At 32.6% G+C, this 23,212-nt stretch overlaps 1 protein-coding gene across 1 annotated transcript; it reads right to left on the reverse strand.

Moving 5' to 3' along the window:
• Positions 1-589: 589 nt before the first annotated feature.
• On the reverse strand, positions 590-22,916 carry LOC131852979 (carnitine O-palmitoyltransferase 1, liver isoform). Its single transcript, XM_059203753.1, has 16 exons — positions 22,765-22,916; positions 21,145-21,281; positions 20,948-21,056; positions 17,678-17,845; positions 16,851-16,972; positions 15,885-16,086; positions 14,148-14,347; positions 11,375-11,553; positions 7,664-7,797; positions 7,429-7,454; positions 6,482-6,544; positions 5,311-5,492; positions 4,544-4,749; positions 2,711-2,909; positions 1,844-2,004; positions 590-1,243 (listed from the first exon to the last, which is right to left on the reverse strand). Exons 1-16 carry the CDS (start codon positions 22,903-22,905, stop codon positions 1,145-1,147), a joined length of 2,328 nt encoding a protein of 775 aa, XP_059059736.1. The 5' UTR covers positions 22,906-22,916; the 3' UTR covers positions 590-1,144.
• Positions 22,917-23,212: the final 296 nt, after the last annotated feature.

Genomic DNA, 23,212 nt, shown 5'->3' on the forward strand with positions numbered 1-23,212 from the left:
TCTACAGATATGCCTTTAATGCACAAATATGTATTCGAGAATTATAAACACCCATTTCAATATACATATACTTACAACTATATTACTAAAACGTCATTCAAAATTAAATATGTTCGCTTGATAACATGTACTTATTAGAAACACCTGCATTACCCTTAATATAGTAATCTGTTAATAAAATACAAGATAATATAAATAAAACAACACCTGTATTCATAAATAAATAAAACAATAATTTACTGCATGCTAGGTTCCGCTATAGTCAAATTAGATGTATAAATAAAATTGTATATGCCTATTATTTATAAGGTTTTCATATATTGGAAGCACACAAAAATATGTTATCAGTTGAAACATTTTTAAGCTTAGGTATAAAAATATATTTATTTCATTCTCTTCTGTTTCCCATAATATAATATTTATACACTGAACAATTTAATATAGAATAATTGACCTATTATTAAAGTGATATAACTTTTTTTTACAATAACAATATATTTCATATAGTCAGGAAATGTATAAACTTAGTAAATAGCAAATTGATTTTATAAGTGATATTTATACTATAGGTTGAAAGAATTTTAGAGAAATAGCTTAAAGGTATATTCGTTTATCTCTTTCATTTTAAACACTCCAACTACTATTGTCAATTCATTTAATATTATTAATACATGGCGTTGTATATTTATATTATTTATGTCATTTGATTAAAGTCTACAAATATGCAAGCGGAAATGATATATTTTAGAACAAAATAAATGAATTTCTCTAGCTGTATCATACAAAACATATACAATATTTCATATGACGTACGACGGAATTATACATCCCGATAACTTTTTTTCCGTTGCTATTCTATTCAGAGCTACAAAAGTTAAGAGTCCAAGTTAGTTGTTATTTTCGTTAACAGTAACTAATCCCTGTTTTCTAAATTTACAAATATAATGAACGAATCATGTATTTATAATAAATTTTAACATGATATGTATAAAATATATTAATAGCAATTGTAACAGATATACTGAGTTTTCACTTACAATGTTAATTATGTCTACAAACTCTAGAATAAGAATATTTTATAAACTACATACAGTAGTTTACAATACAACAACAACAATATAATTATATTAATCTAAAAACAATATTAAGATTTAACACCATTTTTGAGTTTATTGTACTCGAGAAACAATTCTTGGACGTCTCTCATTGAATTCTCGATTTGTTGCACGAAGTTTGAAGAACTCTGAAAATGTAAGAATATTTATGAATATGAATATAAATTATAATAATCATTAGATAATAATAATTATGATAATATCTCAGGAGAATTCACACAGCACACTCTAATCCCAACAACATACTAGACTACTAGGTAATTGATATTCATATGATATATTAAATCATAGAAACTTTTTTTTTGCAAATACATATTATACACAGATAACACCCAGACTAATTCAAACAATCATACTTATGTATAGAAATGTTTGTAACGTACGAGGAATCGAACCTGCGTGTAAAGCGGTGTGCGAAACTGCTAGGTTACCAATATGTTATAATTATATTATAAATAGCTGTACCCGCGACTTCGCCTGCCTTAACTTTATTTTTCTAAAATAAAAGTAGCCTAAGTTACTCCTTATTACATCAGCTACCTGCCAATAAAAGTCCCGCCAAAATCGGTCCAGCCATTTCAGAGAACAAACAGACAGACAACAATTGAAAAAAATGTTATATTGGTGTAAGTACCGTATTTATATTCATAGGCATTTGGTAAAAAACGGTTATTTCAATATTACAAACAGTCACTCCAATTTTATTTTTATGTATACATTTAGTTTACCGTTATAGAACAACTCTTCTTGCTAGAGACGTGGAAGAAGATGGTATCTTCACGGGCGATGATGTAGGAGACGCCGTAGCCGTCGTCGGCGACCGGACCGAAGCCGCCACCAGCGCTTACACAATTCGGGGATTTCTTCAGATCCAACATGCTTGTTTGGCCTTAAATGAACATATAAAAAATACGTTACTTTCACTTAAAAACACAAAATATATTACTTAATAAGCAGACTGAGATTTTTATCGTTCGATATATTTACACAATGTTTTTACTTTGGTGCATCTTTATATTAATAATCAAATTTAATTGTTTCCTTTCATTCAGAAGTGCAAATAATAAAAGTAAGAAAAGGCAAAAGTAATATAACCGTCTTAGTGCAAAGGCGCGGCATCTCGCGCTTGCGCGTTTTACAGGGACGTTAGGGAGCTCCGTAAGCGTAACCGAAACTATCGGATATCCGTTATAAAAAAATATTCGTAACCGAAACCGAATCAGAAATAAAAGTATCGAATAATATCGGATAGGGACGGAGCCTAATTGTTACATGTTATGTGACAAGCAATTGCTTGCCTCTCATTCTAACAAAGTTTTTAGAAAATGGGTTAGGTTTTGGTTACATACATCCTCTAAGAACCATGCAGTTTCAGTAAATTTTTACTATTAGTCTTACTTCAGAGAAAATTTATCAAATTTTATAAAAATAATAATATATTGGTATAAAATAGCTCATATACTTTTTCACACTAAATTTCCTGACAATAAACTGTGTCTTAAGACACAAAAATGTAATAAGCTAACAAATAAATCACATTTATATATTCATAATATTAGTAAAGCTTCACACTGGGCCCATAACATTTTAATTACCGTGTGGTGTTTGACTGGTCGACAGCCGCCAGGGTTCGTTGAACACCTCTTGCAGGAAGGGGGAGTCAAGTTCGAGGTACTTGGAGACGACATAGAGGCAGAACAAATGACGGTCGATGCCTCGTCCAGCCATCGCATCTTGGTAGCCGAGCTGGTGCCGTTGGCATGCTTTTCGGAATAGATCCACCTTCTTCTCGATCTTAAGTGAAGAATATTAAATATAAGTAAGTTACAAACAAGGAACAATTAAGACACTAAGGATGTGTAAAATAGAAGTCGTTAAAGTCGGGATTTTTATAACTAAACCTGTATATCAGTAGTCTTGGAGTACAAGAATACTAAAGTATTCCACTGTGATGGAATACAAACGTACGACGACCTCGGTGGTCTAGCGGTTTACTTCCGATGAACGCGGGGTCGATTCCTTGACGGTAGAAACATTTGTTTCTTTCATGATTGATCTTTCAATCATACTGATTATTTGTATCGATCTGGGTGTTTTGTATGTATTATAATAAAACTATGTATTTCTAACAGTTCTCTCGTACCCATATCAAAAAGCCTTGCTTATCTTGGCATAGGTGGTGTTGTGTAAGTTGACCAGGTATATCATCATTTTCAATCATTAAAAAAATAAAGAGCTCTGGATATATTACACAGCGCCATCTAGTTCAAAACTAAACTACTTTCACTATTGGTGCTAAACAGCTGATATTTATGCACATTTATCTGCTATGACTAAAATCACTAAGCCGGCTTATTTTGTTATAATGTTTACCGACTACTATTGATAACAGTCCGATTTATTAATATCGATAATAATCGTAATTTATTGCATACATCTATCTTTTAGAAAATCACTGAGGATAAAAATTTACAATCTAATCGTTTTAAATATATGACATTACAAAATCAACAGATAGCATATTGTAATCCCACAATCATCACTTCATACCCCCTAGTTGTATAGTAGGTATTTTACGTTAACAAACATTCATGTACGTCATTATACTCCATACTCCATGGACTTGGAGGAAAGCGGATTGTTAGTAATGTTGATGCCCCATTGCTAGCAATGTACCATGTCAGCTTGACCTCCATGCGGTTCCCCTAAAAACCATCGTGATAAATCTCATGCTCATCTTATGATGCCCCACTGGTGCCCCGCCAGCGTAAACCGGTGCGCAGACGGAAGCACTATTCCATTATCATCCATAAAAAATCCTTTATATATACATATAATATGACATGGTGTGAAGTTAAAAAAATTTATCGTGATACAAACGAAAAGCACCTATAGAGTTAAAGAAACGGAAAATTTCCTGCGATAAAAGATATAAAACTAATCTTAATTCGTTGAAGTAACAAAAAACGCAACAAAACACAAGATAATAACATCAAGTATCTTTATTTTTGGCCTGGTAAAAAACAAATTAAAAAAATTAACTTCCCATTTTTTTTTATTTCAGAAATGACAAAAGGAAACAAAAGTAATTTATTTTTTCCCACATCAGCTATATATGGCAAGGAGTATATATTTAATTCAAATTCTTTGTAAAAAAAAGTGGAAAAAGTGACAGATAATTATGATGAATAAATATTTCTTTAAATTTTATGAATTATCTTTCTTTTGAGTGAAATCTTTACCCTTCGTTAGGACCCCAAACAAATTTTCATACTAAGTCATTACATAGTATAAAACAAAGTCATTGTCGCTGTCTGTCCGTCCCTATGTATGCTTAAGTCTTTAAAACTTAACGCAACGGATTTTGAAGCGGTTATTTTAAATATATATTCAAGAGGAGTAGCTAGTTAAAGTATAAAATATATTACCGATGCATTCGGATCCACCATGGCCTTTACCCATGCGGAGCTCTCAATGGTGCAAGGCCTGACCGTCTCCGTGCGACCTTCGCGGAACATTCTCGTCATAGAAGCTTCATATGTAAGACAGAACCGGCCAGCATCTCGGTAGTACGACAGTTGTAAGATCAGTTGGATATACGCGTCTGGTGACACGCGACAACTCTTCATGAAACCTATAAACATTATTATATTAATACAAGAGTTGCTACAGAACAAGTATTCACAAGTTCTCTTTTTGAGAGAAATACATATATATAAACATAATTTGCAAATGTTTTGCGTATGTTAGCCACATAAACGCGTGGCCGGATCTGCTAGTATGTATATATATATAATTTTTTTTTCTATCTGCGATCAGCCGTTCCGGCTATAATCCGATTTTTTTGATGTTATGGGCATTTGGAGATGAGACACCTCCAGTAAGGTGCCATTTCATTTACTTTCTTTAGATGTTGGCAAGGCGAGCCCTTTTTAATCTAGATGGACAGTCATTTGTATCCAGTAGTTTTGAAGCTAACTGGTTCTTATGGCCGGCTAATCTGTGTTTATATCTTCCACAGGCTTTCTGTATCTCTTCTTTTACAGTTGGCATTTCTAGATATGAATGTACTTCAATGTTTATTATGAACCAAGGAGCTCTGGCTATGGTTTTTAATGCCTTGTTTTGGATGTGCTGAAGACGACACGTATATACATATATAGATTAATAAAATATAATATGTAATTTTTTGTACCTTTTCCATACTTTGTGTACATAAGTATTTTTAGTTCGATATCGTTGAGTAACTTTTGTGCCACGTCGTATGATACATCGATGCCTTTCAGCAGTTCTTCGTTGGCGAGGTCCCATTGCAGACGTGTGGGGATCGGTGGCGGCGTTTCTACTATCCCAATAGTGTTGCCATCCGGTTTATACCTAATAAATGTTAGAAAATTTATGAGTGAACGTTCCCCTAATATACCCTACTAATATAAATAATACTTATAGTGAATGTTCCCCTACCTTAATTGCTTGATATATTAGTACTATGTGAACGATGCTAGTAATACCAATAATCCTTACTTATAATATTATAAATGCGAAAGTAACTCGGTCCGTCGAGCTTTCAAACCAAAACTACTAAACCAATTTAAATGAAATTTGGTACAAGATAGTCGACACTTATGTAGAAAGGACATAGACTAATTTTGAATGCGATAAAGGTGTTGTAAGTAGTAGATAAATTTCATACAACCATATGGAGGTATCGTCATTTTTGTAGCTGCTTGAAAGTTATTTTTTAGACTGTTGATTAAATATAAATAAGTATCATAATCAAAGTTTGTAATACTTTACCTTTAAAAAAAAATAGTAAAATCATATAGTGTATGAAGGTTTGCATGGTAAACTCATAATTTTTGAAGTTAGAACGATGAACTTATTTTTGGTTTTTTGGGTTACATTATTAAATATTTTATGCTATCCAAGATCACTATTCCACGCGAACAAGGTCGCGGGCACAGCGTAATGTAATAATTATTCAACTGTTTACCTACCAGATAATCACGATCTCTCATCAAAAAAATGTATGCTGGATGTAAAAAATATCATGTAGACTTTCAAAGTTTAATAACTGCTTTATGTACTGACTACTCTTTGCTATTGACGTTAAGATCAAACTACAATAGATAGTAATAATTATAATATCACGCATTAACACATGCATGTCTTAATTAGTTAAAAATGATATAAGAACACTACAAGACGTTACGGAAGTTTTAGGGTTAATTTAAAACATAAATAATAACTTATCACTCATGAACAGATAAAAAAGTATAGTTACAAACCAATAAAGTTACAATATGAGTGATAATTATTGTTTTGACTAAGTGGAGGACGATGATAAATGTAAACAAGGTACGTACGCAATTTCCAGCTCCGACCAAATGACGTACTCCCACAAGTGGCCCATCACCGGTGCATCTGCCCTGTAACAAGTACCACAGAACATTGTTATTTAACTGTACTAAATATTATCATTACATTACTATGTAGTGGTATAAAACAAAGTCGCTGGCGCTGTGTCCGTCCCTATGTATACTTAAATCGTTATAACTATGCAACGGATTTTGATGCGGTTTCTTTTTATAGATAGAGTGATTCAAGAGGAAGGTTGTATGTATAATACATGTACACTCGTTCGAAGCTAGTAAAATATAAAACAAAGAATGACTCGGTATCATAAATACACTAATAATAACTAAAAAGTAATGTCCCTCTGCTGTCATAATGTTAATATACCTTCTTTTATTCTGACATATTTAATTTCTTCGATTCATAGTCGCCTCTGGATTTAGTGTTGATACGTCGTATTCTTACTCCCATACTACTGTACTAAATATGAAGATATAAAACCAAGAATATATATAATAAATAACGCCACTCTGCTGTTATACGCCTAGTGTGTCAATATCTTAAAACGGGTCTTTGTTAATCTTATACTACATATTTACTTTCTTCGGTTCATTAAGTGTTGTTATGATGTATTTTTACGCCCTTACTACATAGAGTATGTCAGAAAAATCTATATTTAAGTCTACTATCAATAAGCAATTACAAAATAAGTATAACGATTTGTAATTTATATTCAAGATGTGTAATTCACATGCGTGATTATATAGAGATGTTATACATACAGAACGAATTTGTCCGTTTAGCCTAGACGGCCTATAAATACTTAAATGCTACAAAAAAAATATTAAATTTAAATGTTGAAATATAATTATATCGTAACACCATAAGTGCTACTTGGAAATGTACTTCAAACATCTAAGTTAATAACTATATTAGTTACGATAAAATGTGTCCTTACCATGTATGTTCCGAGTTGAATCCGACCTGAAAAAATATAAAACATTGTATTTTACATTACAAAGAGAAATACTAAGTCGCATCGACTTTCATAATGTGTTTACTAAAGGCTTACTCATATTTTATATGTTTATATATATAATAATTAATAATTTTAATCTGACTTTGATTTAAAAATGTGATTGTGGATAAAAGAATCTTTTAAAAATAACACTTATAATATGCAATATACTTACGAAGCCACTTTTGCTGAAGCATAAATTGAATGATTTGTCGAACCAACGATCGTGACCTTTGCCGTGCAGTAACACGTGCCCATACCGGTCCAAAGAGGACGGATCACCCTCGTTGTAACCATAGTCTTGGTCATCTGTAAAAAAAAACTCTTTTATTTTTAATTTATTTACGTATTCTGAATGGGAAACAATATGACAGATGTAACTGATGATATTTGCTTGTATAGTTTTTACGACATCTTTAAAATATTCTCTCTGGCACTAATATTAATATTTCAGAACAGCTCCTAGAGTGCCATCTAGTCATCATCTGCTTCTTCATTATCCATTTATTTGGGGTCGGTGTAATATGTTTTTATCTTCCATTCATCCCTGTTCGCAGTCATCGCGTTATTTACTTCCTTTCTTATCATCATCTTTCACAGAGTCCATCCTTCTCTTTCTCGGCCTTCCTCTGCCCTTACAACCATCCACATTCATATGTAACACCTTCCTTAAAATATTATCCTCATTCCCACACATTACATATTTATACCACGATACTTTTTATTTGTAAATACATATATAATATACATCATATAAAGAGGAAGAATTGTAAATAATGTGGACTGACGACCCCATTGTAACCCCACCCCCCCACCGAGCAATGTACCATGTGAGGTTGACCTCCACATGATTCCCCTTGGAAACCATCGTGATAAATTCCTGCTGAATTTACACGATGGGCTACCAGACATAACCTCATGCTCATCCTATCATCCTCCTCGGGTGCCACGCAAGTGTAAACCGTGCGATGGCAGGTAAACCATACCAATATTTTTATTGCATAAAATATACATATAAAACACCAAGACCGATACACACAATCGTAGCTAGTACTATATAAAAAAGGAAGAATCTATTCTTACTACATATATGATAGCGCTGACAATGTTATCTGATTGAACAGAGATTAAGTGCGTAGCGGTTTCTATGTTGATTGTCTCATGCCTAATCCTTGTTAATGTAAATATCATTAAATCAATATTTATTTAAAAGAGCAACACACAAGTTTCTTGTTCATTCGTCTTGTGACGAGTATGCATTCCGAATGAGCGGTAGAATAAAAACATTTGACTATTCAAAAGTGCTTATATTAAGTTTATTTGAATAAAGATTATTTCTCTTTGTTTCTATTTCATAAAAAAGTTGTGTTGTACGCCACTAAATACTAGGAAGCAACGTGCCTGCAACATACGAATAATAAAATGTCGTATGGATCTAGGCGTCGTTGTCGCTCTGTTTTCCCTACTTAAGCAGTATGGGTCAGGGTCGAGACATGTCGTCTGATAGATAGATAAATTAATTATATTCTCTAATTATGTGTACATGCGACTTCGTCCGCGTGGAATTTAACTTTATTTTTCTAAAAATAATTTTACTAAAATAAAAGACACTACTTGCCAAAAAAGGTTCCGTCAAAATAGGTACAGACATTTCAAGATTAGCCGGAACAAACAGACAGATAGACTAAAATTGTTATTTTGGTGTATGTACCATATTTATATTCATATGCATGTAGTAAAAAACGGTTATTTCAATATTGCAAAGAAATACTCCAATTTTATTTATATGTATAGATGATACAAAGGTACTTCTGATCTAGGTATATTGTTGCATTATATAACGGATCAATATAGGTAGTTTTATAATTTTCTGAAAAGGTAATTACTCGTATACCATACTAGCTGTATCCGCAACTTGTCTGCATCATTCTTGACATTTATACACATTATACATTGTGTAGATATCAAATTTAGATAGATTATTTATATGTATACATTATATCTATATATAATTTTATAGATATAATGAGATATTAAAATAGCAGACTAATACAAATTATGTACTGTATAACTACATGCAATTACATCTAACATTAATACTCTATCATTATCGTAGCTACGATTTAATTGGTTTTTATTTACGAAATGCCAGATTACACTTTGCGTAAAACCATTAATTAGACTGAAATTATAATTTGATGCAAAAATTTAACATTCATTACGGATGCCGAAGTGAATGCAATTTAGGAAATACTAATTATCGTACTAATATTATAAACGCGAATGTTTGTTACTCTTTCACACAAAAACTACTGAACCAATTTGATGAAACTTTACAGAAATATTATATGCAATCTCCGGCCCGTAGTGGTTTGCAATAGTTATTTTTAAACTTTCGTGTTTAATATACATTATTTAAATTATTAACCTGGTCTTAACACAAATTAGTGTTAAGATTTTAAATTACTTTACACTAATATACCGTATACATCAGAATAACATATAGGCTATGATATTATATATATATGACTAGCTGTTCCCGCAACTTCGTGCGCGTGGAATTTAAATTTATTTTTCTTTACATCAGCTACCTTCTAAAAAAAGTCCCGTCAAAATAGGTCCAGCCATTTCAGAGATTAACCGGAACAAACAGACAGACATAAAATAAAAAAAAAAATGTTATTTTTGTGTATCTATATTTATATTCGTATGCATGTAGCAAAAAACGGTTATTTCAATATTACAAACAGACACTCCAATTTTATTTATATGTTTAGATGTATAGATAATAATTTAAAAAGATAATATGTGAATAGGGCGAAATATAATCATAAATGTCAAGTAAGTGTGATACAGACGAAGTAGCGAGGTGCAGCTAGTGTGTTATAAAGTAAGTACGAATCAATCTTTGTTGTAGTGAATCCCAAATATCATTTTAACCTTTTGCAGTACTTTGATATGTTAATAGATCTACTGCGTCAATTAAACAACATATGTTGTTTGCGTAAACTTAAATAGCAGAAATAAAAAAAAAATATCTCAATAGATTATGTCTGAATTCTGATGAAGAAGATTGACTTAAATGGCTGAATAAAAAGATTATACCTAGTGAAGAAGGTTGAAATCCTTCTTGTTGTTTAAATATGAAAATCAAAAGATTATGCCTAGTGAAGAATATTGAAATTTAAATTGACTTGTTATTTAAAAATGAAAATTAAATCACTCAATGAATACGTTCAGGTCATTCTCCATAAATTGTATTAAATTCCAGATTTCAGATGCATTGGAAATTGAAAGTTCTTTCAATTTCGTGGAAATTATGATGAATTATGTAATAATCCTATTAACTAGATATGTAATAATATTTATTATGTTTAACATATATCTAGGTTGCCTGAGATTGCTGTAAGCGATAAGACCGCCTTTTTGTTTGCATATCGTTATATTATTATTATTATAAAGCTGAGGAGATTGTTCGTTTGTTTGAACGCTTGTTCGAATTGAAAAAATATTAATGTGTTGGATAGTCCATTTGTAGAGGAAGACTTTAAGCTATATAACATTACGCTACGACCAATAGAGGCGAAGCATCAGTGAAAAATGTTGCAAAAACAAGGAAAATTCTTCATATTTGAGGGCTTCCATTGCGTGCCCTGCGTAAACGGTTCAAGTTACCCAAAAAATATGTTTTTTTTATACCATGTAGGTGGCAAACAAGTATATGGCCCATCTGATGGTAAACGATTACCGTAGCCTATCGATGCCTGAAACACCAGGGGTGATACACGTTACCGACCATTAAGAAACCTTAATATACCCTTCTTGAATGCAGTGTTTTTGATAAACACGCGAACGAAGTCGCAGGCACAGGTAGTGTTTAACATACCTAGGCATACGTTAAATGCTGCACGTTCTATACAATGTAGAGAGGTCCTGTTGTGGCCTCTATTGAACATGGTCTGTCTGATGCGAGCCCAGTGGGTGCGCTCGCCGGCTGTCAGCGCTGCTAGCTTTTCTTCTCCGATGACAGGTGGTGAATCGTCATCCAGAATTTGTTGGATTTGTCTGCGGAAGGAAATTTTATTTTATTACATCATTACCTTAAGTTAATGCACCTTTATTTTTGTATTTGTGTATTAAATAAATAAAATTAATCAGATAGGATGTCACGGGTACAAGCCCCCTAGGCCCGTACAACGACTTATTTAGTTTTTTTTTTCTAAAGCTTATTTGAGGTTTATTATCATGTATTCATTGGACCATATGGTACGGTATATATATTTATAATATTTATTTTCGGAATACCGAGGCTATTTACAAACATAGTGTTAAACAAAATAACAGTAAAAATAATTTCAGAACAATTTACACAGCTCTATCCAGACTCAAGTTAAGCAAGCTAAAGTTTATGTTGTGGGTACTAGACAACTGATACAAATAAATAGATTTGTTTGTAAACACATAAACATTATACATAGAAAACACCCAGACTGTTACAAACAATCATACTCTATAAAAGTTTGTGCCGTACGAGGTATCGAACCCGCGACCATAGGGAGAAGGGCTGTGTGCTAAACCGCTAGACCACCGTGGCCATCATATTATAGACTATGACGGTCACAGGCTATCTTAAACGTTATCGCGAATAAGTGCTATCTTATATAACAACTGTGTGTAACAATCATCAAATTATATAATTCAGCACAGCCGACAATGCATTTTGCAACATAAAACAACAAACTGCACCGTATAGTGCGTAGTGGCATTATGTGTTGCATAACTTTGACATTGTATGTAAATTTGACATCGTTACGAACGACCTTAGGGGCTCAATTGGATAAGCATTCGTGGTGTATACGTGCACTTGACTAACAATGTACGCGTGCTGCTTCCGGTGCTTATTTGCAATTACGGAATTGTGTAACAATTTCTTTTGGATTATTTTGTTACAATAAATATAACAACACACTGTTACTATATCTTATTAATATTATAAACCAGCTACTCGTCTCGTGTACATGTATTATATATATGTATAAACCTTCCTCTAGAATCACTGTAACTATTTAAAAACTGCTTCAAAATCAGTTGCGAAGTTTTAAAGATTTAAGCATACATACAGCGACGAGAGACAGACAGCGACTTTATTTTATACTATGTAATCACGATGCGAAAGTTTGTAAGTATGGCTGTTTGTTACTCTTTCGCGCAAAAAATACTTTACCGATTTTGATGAAACTATTCTAGTTTTTTAGGAGAGTCTTTCGAAGGTGGATTTACGACCAATAAATATCGGAAACTAAAAATGCTAGCTTAATAAAAAAATAGTTGACGATTCAATACTCGTTAAATTGTGGTATTAATGAAATGTACCTTAAATAAAGATATTTTTTGATGTTTTTTTAGGAGTTTTTCGAAAGTGGATTTACGAAATTACTGCATTTAATTTATTACTATTACATTAACCGACGAGTTAATAATTCATCTCAGCAAATAAACTTATTTATTAAATTTTATCGTCCTCGACCTAATGCCGATAGTGGTCCGTCGTAGCCAACCTCAGAGGCTAGACAAGTATCGATAACCGAATCGAATCGGTCACTAGCACACGCATTAGATAGTAATATTACGAGTTTTGGTCTTTTTCATGCATCCGGTAGCGTTCGATATGTTATCGGTAGATTTTATATCAGTTTTCTATGCATTTGGCGTAAAGAATATATAACATAAGTATTGGTTACGACTATACCATACTATAATATTACAACAAATAACATGTATATATATATCACTTAAGTGTATGAAAATAGATTCGTTTCTCAGATCTACTGACAATGCCAATAAAATTTCATAAAAATCGGTCAAGCGGTTCCGGAAATGTATCGTAACTAACATTATGACACGAGAATTTTATATATAAGAATATATATATATATATATATATATCAATTTCAAAACATCGCTCTCACAAAATATATGACCTATCTCTTACCACTTGAGAGGTATGAAAAATAGATAGCAGCCGATTCTCAGACCTACTGATGTTAAGTAGGTAGCCTATAAAATTTCATAAAAATCGGTCAAACCGTTTCGGAGGAGTATCATAACAAACATTATGACACGAGAATTTTATATATAAGATATATATCAAACTCATAACATCGCGGTCACAAAATATATGTCCTATAGTAATACGATTGTTTTATCTTATCTACACTTACAGTAGGTAGGTCTGTAGATGCGGAGTAGTTAATAAGATAATGTTTATTTGCTTATTTATTCTACAGGCAGACTATAACTGTCTACTGCATATGAATATAAATACGGTTCACCAAAATAACATTTTTTACAATTATATCTGTTATTTTAGATTACCCGGAAGGTAATCTCTGAAATGGCTGGACCGATTTTGACGGGACTTTTATTGGCGGGTAGCTGATGTAATGAGGAATAACTTAGGCCACTTTAATTTTAGAAAAAAAATCTTTAATTTTAGAAAAATAAAGTTGATTTCCACGCGGACTTAGTGTATTAACAGTAAAATTATTACGCAGCACGCAATTATTTATACGCAGCTAGTATGAACAATAATTTTACTGTTGACTAGCTAAAATACATATAAATAATAGTTATTTTTTACAATTGACACAATAACTTACACTTGAATTTCGGCTGGTTGCAGTAATCGTCCTCTAGAGTACACCAAAACCTTGAAATATCTTCCTTTGTGATAAACTGTGATATGTGAAGAGTCCTGATAATGTACTATTTTATCCGTTTCAATTCCAGGCACACGTACCGTGTTGAACAACCTCTCATATTGCCAAGAACATAGCGGGACCATACCTTGGAGCATTATCTATTAAAGATAAATTAAAACATTTTAGAGGGCACATACTTATAATCTTAGATTTTGATTAATTATAATACCGCAATCAATATATGGATAAATAAAGCACTTTCTTATCACACCTTAAATATAGAATATTAGGCATTACAATATAATTACATTCTTAGTCTGTTGTATATGTATAAACATACTGATTATCATCGATAATAATAAGATTATAGCCAGACAACAAATAGTAAAAACATTATGGCAAACAACATGTAGCCTAAGAACAAGTTCCATATATACTGATAAATATACATATAAAATATTTGTTGTATTATAATTATTATTAAATTGTAAACATGTACAACATTTATTTGAATAGAATACGAGCTGAGTTTCTTGTCAGTTCTTCTCATCTCGAAATCATTTCGAAATGTGTTGTAACAGATTGAGCTGGTATGGACATGTTTTGCGGAGGAACGAGGATCATGTCTTGAGGAAAGTGTATAATATGAACGTGGATGGATGGAAAGGGAGAGGACGCCCTAAAGAGATGGATGGACTGTGTGAAAGATGATATGAATAAAAGGAGAGTATGCTCAGATATGAAGGCCGATAGAGATCAGTGGAAGAAGGCAAAAGGCAAGGCAATGAGGATTGTATTATAACATTTAAGTATAACATTTATTTGAAAAGAATACGAGCTGAGTTTCTTATCAGTTTCTTCTCATCTCGAAATTATTCCGAACTGATGGTAGAATTGACATATCATAAGTGTGTAATAAACCTACACGAATAAGGATTATTAAAGTTATTTCCTGTTCATAATAACATTAATTAGTATTTTTATTGTATCTTTATTAAATAATATTCATTTAGGTTAGATTGTCTGTACGTTTGCGTACATAAATCTCAGCTACAGCTTAAACTATTTCAATGCATTTTTCATAGTTGTATATGTATAAACATACTGATAATCATCGACAATAATAAGATAAAAGCCAGACATCAAATGACAAGGGCATTATGACAAACAACATGCAGCCGATATTTAGAACAACTATAATAATAATAATAATTGTAAGAATATTTCTTTAAATTATTAATATTCTCAAACTCGCAATATGTATATAACTTTTAAACTTATCCAAGCTTGGCTAAGGCCCGCGTGTTTAAAAAGGTTGCCCCGGAAAAAGGAAAATATAATATATATATATAGAAAAATAATAATGACAATAAATCCCCTTTAAATAGAACTGTTATTTAAGCCATCATCCTTAACACATGCCGTATTGTAAGAAATTTTCTTTCGTCATCACTTTTATCATATATATTTTAAACTCATCCACGCTTGGCTAAGGCCCGCGTGTTTGAACGTATTAGCCCCGTAAAAGGGGAGCTATATAAAATATATACATGTGTTAATAATTTTGTCTCGTTCATTAGTGTCGTAGATTAAAAATAAAGATGATTATTATCATTACTATTATATATAAAAAAAGAAATATATATTTTATGTATTTGCTAGTTCTGTAAAGGGTGTAAAAGATTATCAACTAACCGGTTCCAACTCCTGTCTATCAATGAGCCTTCTAAATTTGAGACATAGGTGTATAACGACACCGGCACGCGCCGCCTGTATTGTGGTAGGTCTCATTAGAATTGCATCAATCCCGTAGAAGTTCGAATTGACCATTAGTGGCGACCGACCACGAAGATACACATACTCCTCCCACCAATCGGATACATAGTTGCTCGACCACCTAAAATTTTTTATATTTATTAATACACCAAATCAAACTGTCTGTAATGTATTTTTCAACACGCTCGTAAAGGGGTCGTATTGTCAGTTCTTTTCACCTCGAAATCATTCCGAACTGACGGTAGATTTGACATATCATAAGAGTCTATAATACACCTACTTGAATAAATATATTTTGTTTTTTTATAAAGTAGTTCATAAAACACGCGTGCGTTGTAAACGCAAATAGTGGAGTTATATTCCATAACCGCATTTTTGCTATTTCTTTTTTATAAAGTTTCGTAGTGAGTAGCAACCACCCAATCACTGAGCAAGCGCGCTGATTTAATAAAAGTAAAACAGTGTGCATCGAAGTCTTATGGTTGATATTTCTGAAATTCTGCCTCATATATTATAACCATCATAACGCATATAAGTTGCGTAATATACTATATATGTTGGTATAACACATATAAGGAAATAAATCAAAATTAAGTAAAATAAAACTTCTAGTTCCTTTAGACTACACTTGTTGTCTAAAGGCCAATAAAAATTAAATAAAAACCAAAATATATTCTCTTTGTATTACGGCTTTTGTCTACATATAACTTTATGTATTACAAATTAATAAAAGGTGATTTTAACCAACTTCAAAAAGGTTCTAAACTTGACGATTTTGTTAAGTGTAACATTTTTATTAAGTGATATCAAGGTTAATAACAAACATCAATATAATATAATATCCTATCTTCATTCAATATAAATATATAATGATAATATACTCACCAAGACTTTAAAACAAGATATCTTTGCAATTTAACTGCTATCGTCTCTTCAAATTCCTTTGCAAGTTTTTCAACTCTTTTGTAGTTTTTGTCATCTAATAATGGCCGAACACTGTTTATATACTGAAACATATAATTTAGTTGCGTTAGGGGGTAGGCCCCTACACAAATGACATAGTACATGCATTAATTTGGTGCTACGTCTCGTGTTTATTAATTTTTATACGTAATTGTCTTTATACATGAATAGCACTACAGACATCACGTTATCATATGACCAATGTGATACTATTGCCACGACACTGATTTTCAGTGAAACCCAATGTCTTAATAACTTATTTAATACATTTAAAACGTAAACAGAACGTAACTATCATCGCATTGAATTTTGTAATTAATGAGTTTATAATCCTCTTTATCGTATTAGAGTACAGATATAAACTAAATATCAGGGATTTTAGGGAGCTCCGTAACCGTAACCGAAAGTATCGGATGTCTGATATGAAAAAATATCCGTAACCGTAACCGAATCCGAAATAAAAGTGTTGGATAATATCGGATAGGGGCGGTGCCTAATTAAGACACCATTTTATCAGCTATTTGTATTTTACTTTAATAATTCCTTAATAAAATTAAATCTGTAACTGAAATTATCCGAAACTAATGGATAATTCGAAATAATTTCATATCCACATCCGTATCCGTATCCGGTATAATAATCAATCCTATATCCGAAACCTATCCGTATCGGAAATTTCATATTCACAACAAAATATGTACACTTAGATAGATAGATAAATTAGATTAGATAGTAAAATATATCCTTACCCGTTTCATAGTGTCTTTGACAGCCGGCAAAGGGAGCCTCGGCAGGGATCCTTGGAAACTGTACAGCTTTGGTTTATTCCACCCCGACAACACCTTTACAATAGCTATCCATAACAATGTTTTTCTAGATATTTTAGCACCAGGTGATCTCGATTCATACATCCAACCCTAAAACAATATTTTATAATCTTACTTATATTATAAACACTTAAAAGTATAGTTTGTGAGTGGGGATGGTTTGTTACTCTTTCACGCAAAAACTACTGAACGTTTTTTCATGAAGCTGCAATAATGTAGCTTATGCATGAGACTAACGTAAGGTAATATTTTATGTTGAAAGTTTACGCGGGTGAAACCGCGGTCCCAGCTACTGGGCTATAAATTTTACGCTGATCTACCACGGATACAGCCTTTTTGTGGATGGTAATGAAATGATGCACATGCCTGCGCTAACGGTACACGCTGGCGGGGCACCAGTGGAGGATGATAATATGAGCAGAACAGTTAGCCCATCAATGACAAATCTAATAAATAAGTAACCCTGGACAATTAACATAGCGCCATCTAGTCACGGTAACGCTTGTGTACTAGACAACTGATATAAATACTTAAGATTTTTTTGTCAATACATACAATCGTTAAAAACGTCGATAAAAAATACTTATGAAAGTTTGCACTGTGCTAGGAATTTTTTTCCCATTCCAGAATTCCCATCACTAACACCCCCCTCCCCCCGTCCGCGGGTACAGCTAAACCACATTTCATCTTCTTTAAGTGCCATCTTCTATTGGAGGTTAGCGATCTTTATTTTGTCCACGGTGGACATGAAAAGAAAACTGGTGCTCATCCTAAACCACTGCCTGATGTTTCTAACCACGATGTCTGCCTGGTCTTCCGCAACCCTGGCAACAACAACGACAGCAATTTCGGCAGCAATCACTACGGCCGATGACCGATTTGCTCTTAATTGGTTGCTCAACCAGTTGGTTGTATATTTAATATTTTATCTACTTGAGTATTTAATTGAATTAGTGCTAATTGGTAGTTTGTATTCACACACTTCAAAAGGTAACAATTAAAAAGATAACAATAACATTATTTAAAAGAGAAATCCGCAAGATTCCTCTTCGTTCTTCTTGTAATGAGACAGCTTTCCGAATGAGTGGTAGATTAAAAAAAATGTGATGACTATTCAAAAGTGCTTCAATGTAAGTTTATTTGAATAAATTATTTTCTATTCTCTATTTTGAATTTTTCCTTGTAAGAGTAATTGCAGAAGACTGTATTTTTCATTCCGCATTATGTGACCCAGATACTGCAGTTTACGGCGCAAAATCGTGGTTAGATTCGATAAATAATGCAGTAGGTATGGATATATGCAGATAGCAGTTATGCTTATACATAGGGTTTGTACAAGGGTAAAGTAATCTATCAATAAGGAAGCGTTAGCGACCGCATGCATGATATACCGGACGTTGTTGTATCGTTCAATGTCAAGAGTGCGACAACGTGCGAGTTTAGTGTAACATAGACCTTCAGTGCCCCCGAACAAGGTGCTCAGGCGGTTTTTTTTTAATATATGATAATAGAATGGTGCTCTGTACTAACGGTTTACGCTGGCGGGGCACCAGTCGAGGATGATAAGATGAGCATGAGGTCAGGTCAGTTAGCCCTTGAATTCATAACGATGGTTTCCAGGGGGAACTGTTTGTAGTCAACATGACATGGTACGTTGATAGCAATGAGGTCAACAGGCCACATTACTAATAATCCCCTTCCCCCCCGCATTCAGACGGTTGTTGATATCAGAGAGAGCATCCAAGTGTATCGTAAGCATTTAGTCTAAACCATGATGGAATATGGAACGTGCATGGCACTAGTGCATGCACGGGGTTTTCATTTAAAATTAGACATAGACAACTATAAAAATTAACATGCAATTAAACTGGCTTTAAAAAATGGAATTCAGTTGAGTTTCTTGCCAGGGAAAAGATTTGATGCACGTAAATTTTTTTCCCTGGCAAGAAACTCAACTAAGCGGTTAAAACGTATCGTTCTATATGAATAAAGATTTTTGTTTTGAACGCACCTATAGGAATCCTATTGATATTATAAATGTTAACATTTGTGACGAAGAATGGATGAATGTAGAAAATTGTATAAAATTTGATACACGGATAGTTCATATGCCGAATTTTTTTTTTTTATTCCCTTTTATTTGTTTCACCGTTTTTTTTTTAATGTGTATATTTTGATTTATTTTAAATCTTAGGCTCCCGCTGCGATTTGATACAGGGGAAGTCTTTAATAGAAGTTTTCACTGTAGGGATATATATTATATTATACATACTTTCATAATTACACATATATTATACATAAAATATTATATTAAAATATATAATAGATTTAATACTTAAATATAAAATTTAATCATAAAAAGTTTTCGCTTGTATATAGTGTACACTTATGTATTGTTAATCTCATATGCCGAATTAATACGATGCGATAAATTTACGCAGGATACCGTTACATGTATCTACAATCTCCATAGGCCTGGTAGTAGAGACTTCCAGGGAGTGCCAATAACAGACAAACTCTTCAAAAAAATCATAAATAATGTCACAAAACATGAAATGTTTGTACATTTTTTTTATATACTACTATGGTACCAAACATGCATATGGCTCTCTGATGTTAAACGGTTACCGTAGTCTATGGACGCGTGAGGCACTAGGGGTGTTATGCACCCGTTGCCGACCCTTAAGAAACCTTCATATACCCTCCTTGAAAAATCATATGCTCTAGTCTCGTGAGAAATCCTTGGCAGGTAGTTCATTCCACAATCCATAGATTGGATCTATTGTACGTACTATGCATTGTGTATGTCTATATTGACTATATTGTACTATTATTGTGTATTTTATTAAACATCTAATATTTGTATACATGTAATTTGAATACTCGATGTTTAGCCACTATAAAATATCTTTACATTTCCCAAAGGTTGACTTATAGAGAATGTCTATAGACTTTTTGTACCATATTTTGTTAGTCAAAGTTTAAAAAAAATACAAGTATGTAATCGTTCACATTACTACATATATAAAATTAAATTTAAACTATCATAAATCAAGAAAATAATGCTATTTAGTGGTCATTGCCTACCCCGCCAGAGAGATAAAAAGGTGTAAAAAAAACTATATTAAATATATTATGCAATCTTGTTTTAAGTAATAGTTTGAAAATAGCTAATTGTCTTAAATTGCTTACCTTGTACATCAGTAGTAGTTTGAGAAGATACCTCATAAAGAATATTACAGAAAGCCACATTGTCAGAGCTGCCAATAGACAGGCAATAATTTGCCACATAGTTGAGTTGCTAAAACAAAAACATGTCCAATGAAAACATAATATTATAAGTATGAGTAAATAAATAAAAGTATAGTCTGTATAGGTTATTGACTTACCCAGGTAAAATTGCTGTGGCCTTATGTACTAAATTAAATGGTATTTGGAACCCTCCAAAATGAGCAGCAACCAATATTGTCCACAAGACATATAGCGACTGCAAATGTCCAGGGTAGACTCCATTGTGTACACTGTTCTGTGACATAATAAGGTAAATTAATTATTTTTAATATAAAAAATAATATTTCTTATTACCAAATTTAAAATATATATTTATATATATATGGTAACCATAGTTTCCAGCTTGCTACTAACCATTGGAGTAGTCTGTTTCAAGTGCGCTCGGCGAAATATGTGCAGTGTTAACAGAGATGTATCTCTATTGCTAAACTACATCCTGTCAACTAGATTTCCACGCGCTTCGCTTGGAAACCACAGTGACCAATTCTAGCAAACGCGAGGGAAACTCTTTGAAAGCATTGCAACAACAAAACCAATAGGTAGCCGGAGTTGTGGATTCATTGTCTCATAATTATAACCTACAGATAAGTTTCATCCATTTTTCATCATAAATCAGGAATTTATTGTGAAAGTACATTATGATTATAATATAAAAATAATAATCTCAGGACAATTCACACAGCACGAACTAGTCCTAAGTTAAGCTACCGAAAGCTTGTGTTATAGGTACTAGATAACTGATAAACACGTAGATATATTTTTTCGTAAATACATACATATTTTAGAAAATATCGTGAGCGATACAAACATTCATACTCATGAATACAAATGTTTGTGCCGTGCGAGGAATCGAAGCGAAATATCGGAAGTAAGGCGGTGTGCTACCGCTAATCTACCGAAGCTGTCATTATTATAATTGTGAAAGTATTTTTTATACACTACATAGGTGGCAAACAAGCATACAGCCTATCTCATGGTATACGGTTACTGTAGCCTAAAATATCAAACTTCACCCTGTCCTAGAATCAACACAATTTAGGGTAACCTCATAGTTTTTTAATGGTTGATAATGGAATGTTGCACCCTCCCGCGCTAACGGTTTACACTGGCGGGAACCAGTGAAGGATGATAAAAAAATATAAATATAAAGGTGTGTAATTGCAATGGTTAACTAAAGTTCTTAATTACTATGTTATTTAGTCATAATTGAAGTATAATTTAAGAATTCTCAATAAATGATGTGGTTAGCATTAAAAAAATATTAATAAGTAGCTGTTCCCGCGACTACGTCCATGTGGAATTTAACTTAATTTTTCTTCTTTTTTTCTTTATATATATATTTTTTTTTATTTATTTTATATATTTCCCGTCAAAATCGGTCCAGCCTTTTCAGAGATTAGCCGGAACAAAGAACCAGTCAGACAAAATTTGTAAAAAAATGTTATTTTGGTGTATGTACCGTATTTACATTGATATGCATGTAATAAAAACTGGTTTATATAGCCACGAAAAGAGCTGTTCACGTACCATTACGCCATAATTCGTCTATAACAGACGCATAGGCCATTATATAGCAAAAACCGGTTAATTCAACATTTTTTTTTATTCATATGTATAGATTTACTCACTTAAATACAAATTTTACATCTTTCATTTAAGATGCATGTAAAATTTGTATTTAAATGAACCTCATAAAGTACTATAAAGTAAATACTGACCCTGAACCGTACGAGACGTTTCTTCCACGACCGGAGACCAGACTCCCAGACCAAGTACAGCACCTCGCGATCAAAATTTACATCCCAGCCATCGTGGGTGATCGCAAAAGAGAATGCTACCGCCGAATGTGCTTCAGCCATGATAATCTATTGCGCCTGCAAAATAAAATCTACATTTACTTCATTTTCGCTACTCTGTAGGCCATCTTTATCTGTACACAAGTACATAACGAAAACGTACGGAACTATAGAATAGTACCTATCTTATTTATTTATATCGCTAAATAACGAAGATTACAATATTTGTAGCTTTTCCACTTCTTTCACTGTTATAATCTTACAATCTGAATGATCATGAAAGATGTGAGAATGGAAAATAATATAGATAGTATCGTATCATATATCATGACAAAACAGTATCAATCTTATTTTTGAAACTTGAAAATGA

The sequence above is a fragment of the Achroia grisella genome, unplaced genomic scaffold, assembly GCF_030625045.1.
Source record: "Achroia grisella isolate CSIRO2021 unplaced genomic scaffold, CSIRO_AGI_Agris_v1 utg874, whole genome shotgun sequence".
Lineage (NCBI taxonomy): Eukaryota > Metazoa > Arthropoda > Insecta > Lepidoptera > Pyralidae > Achroia > Achroia grisella.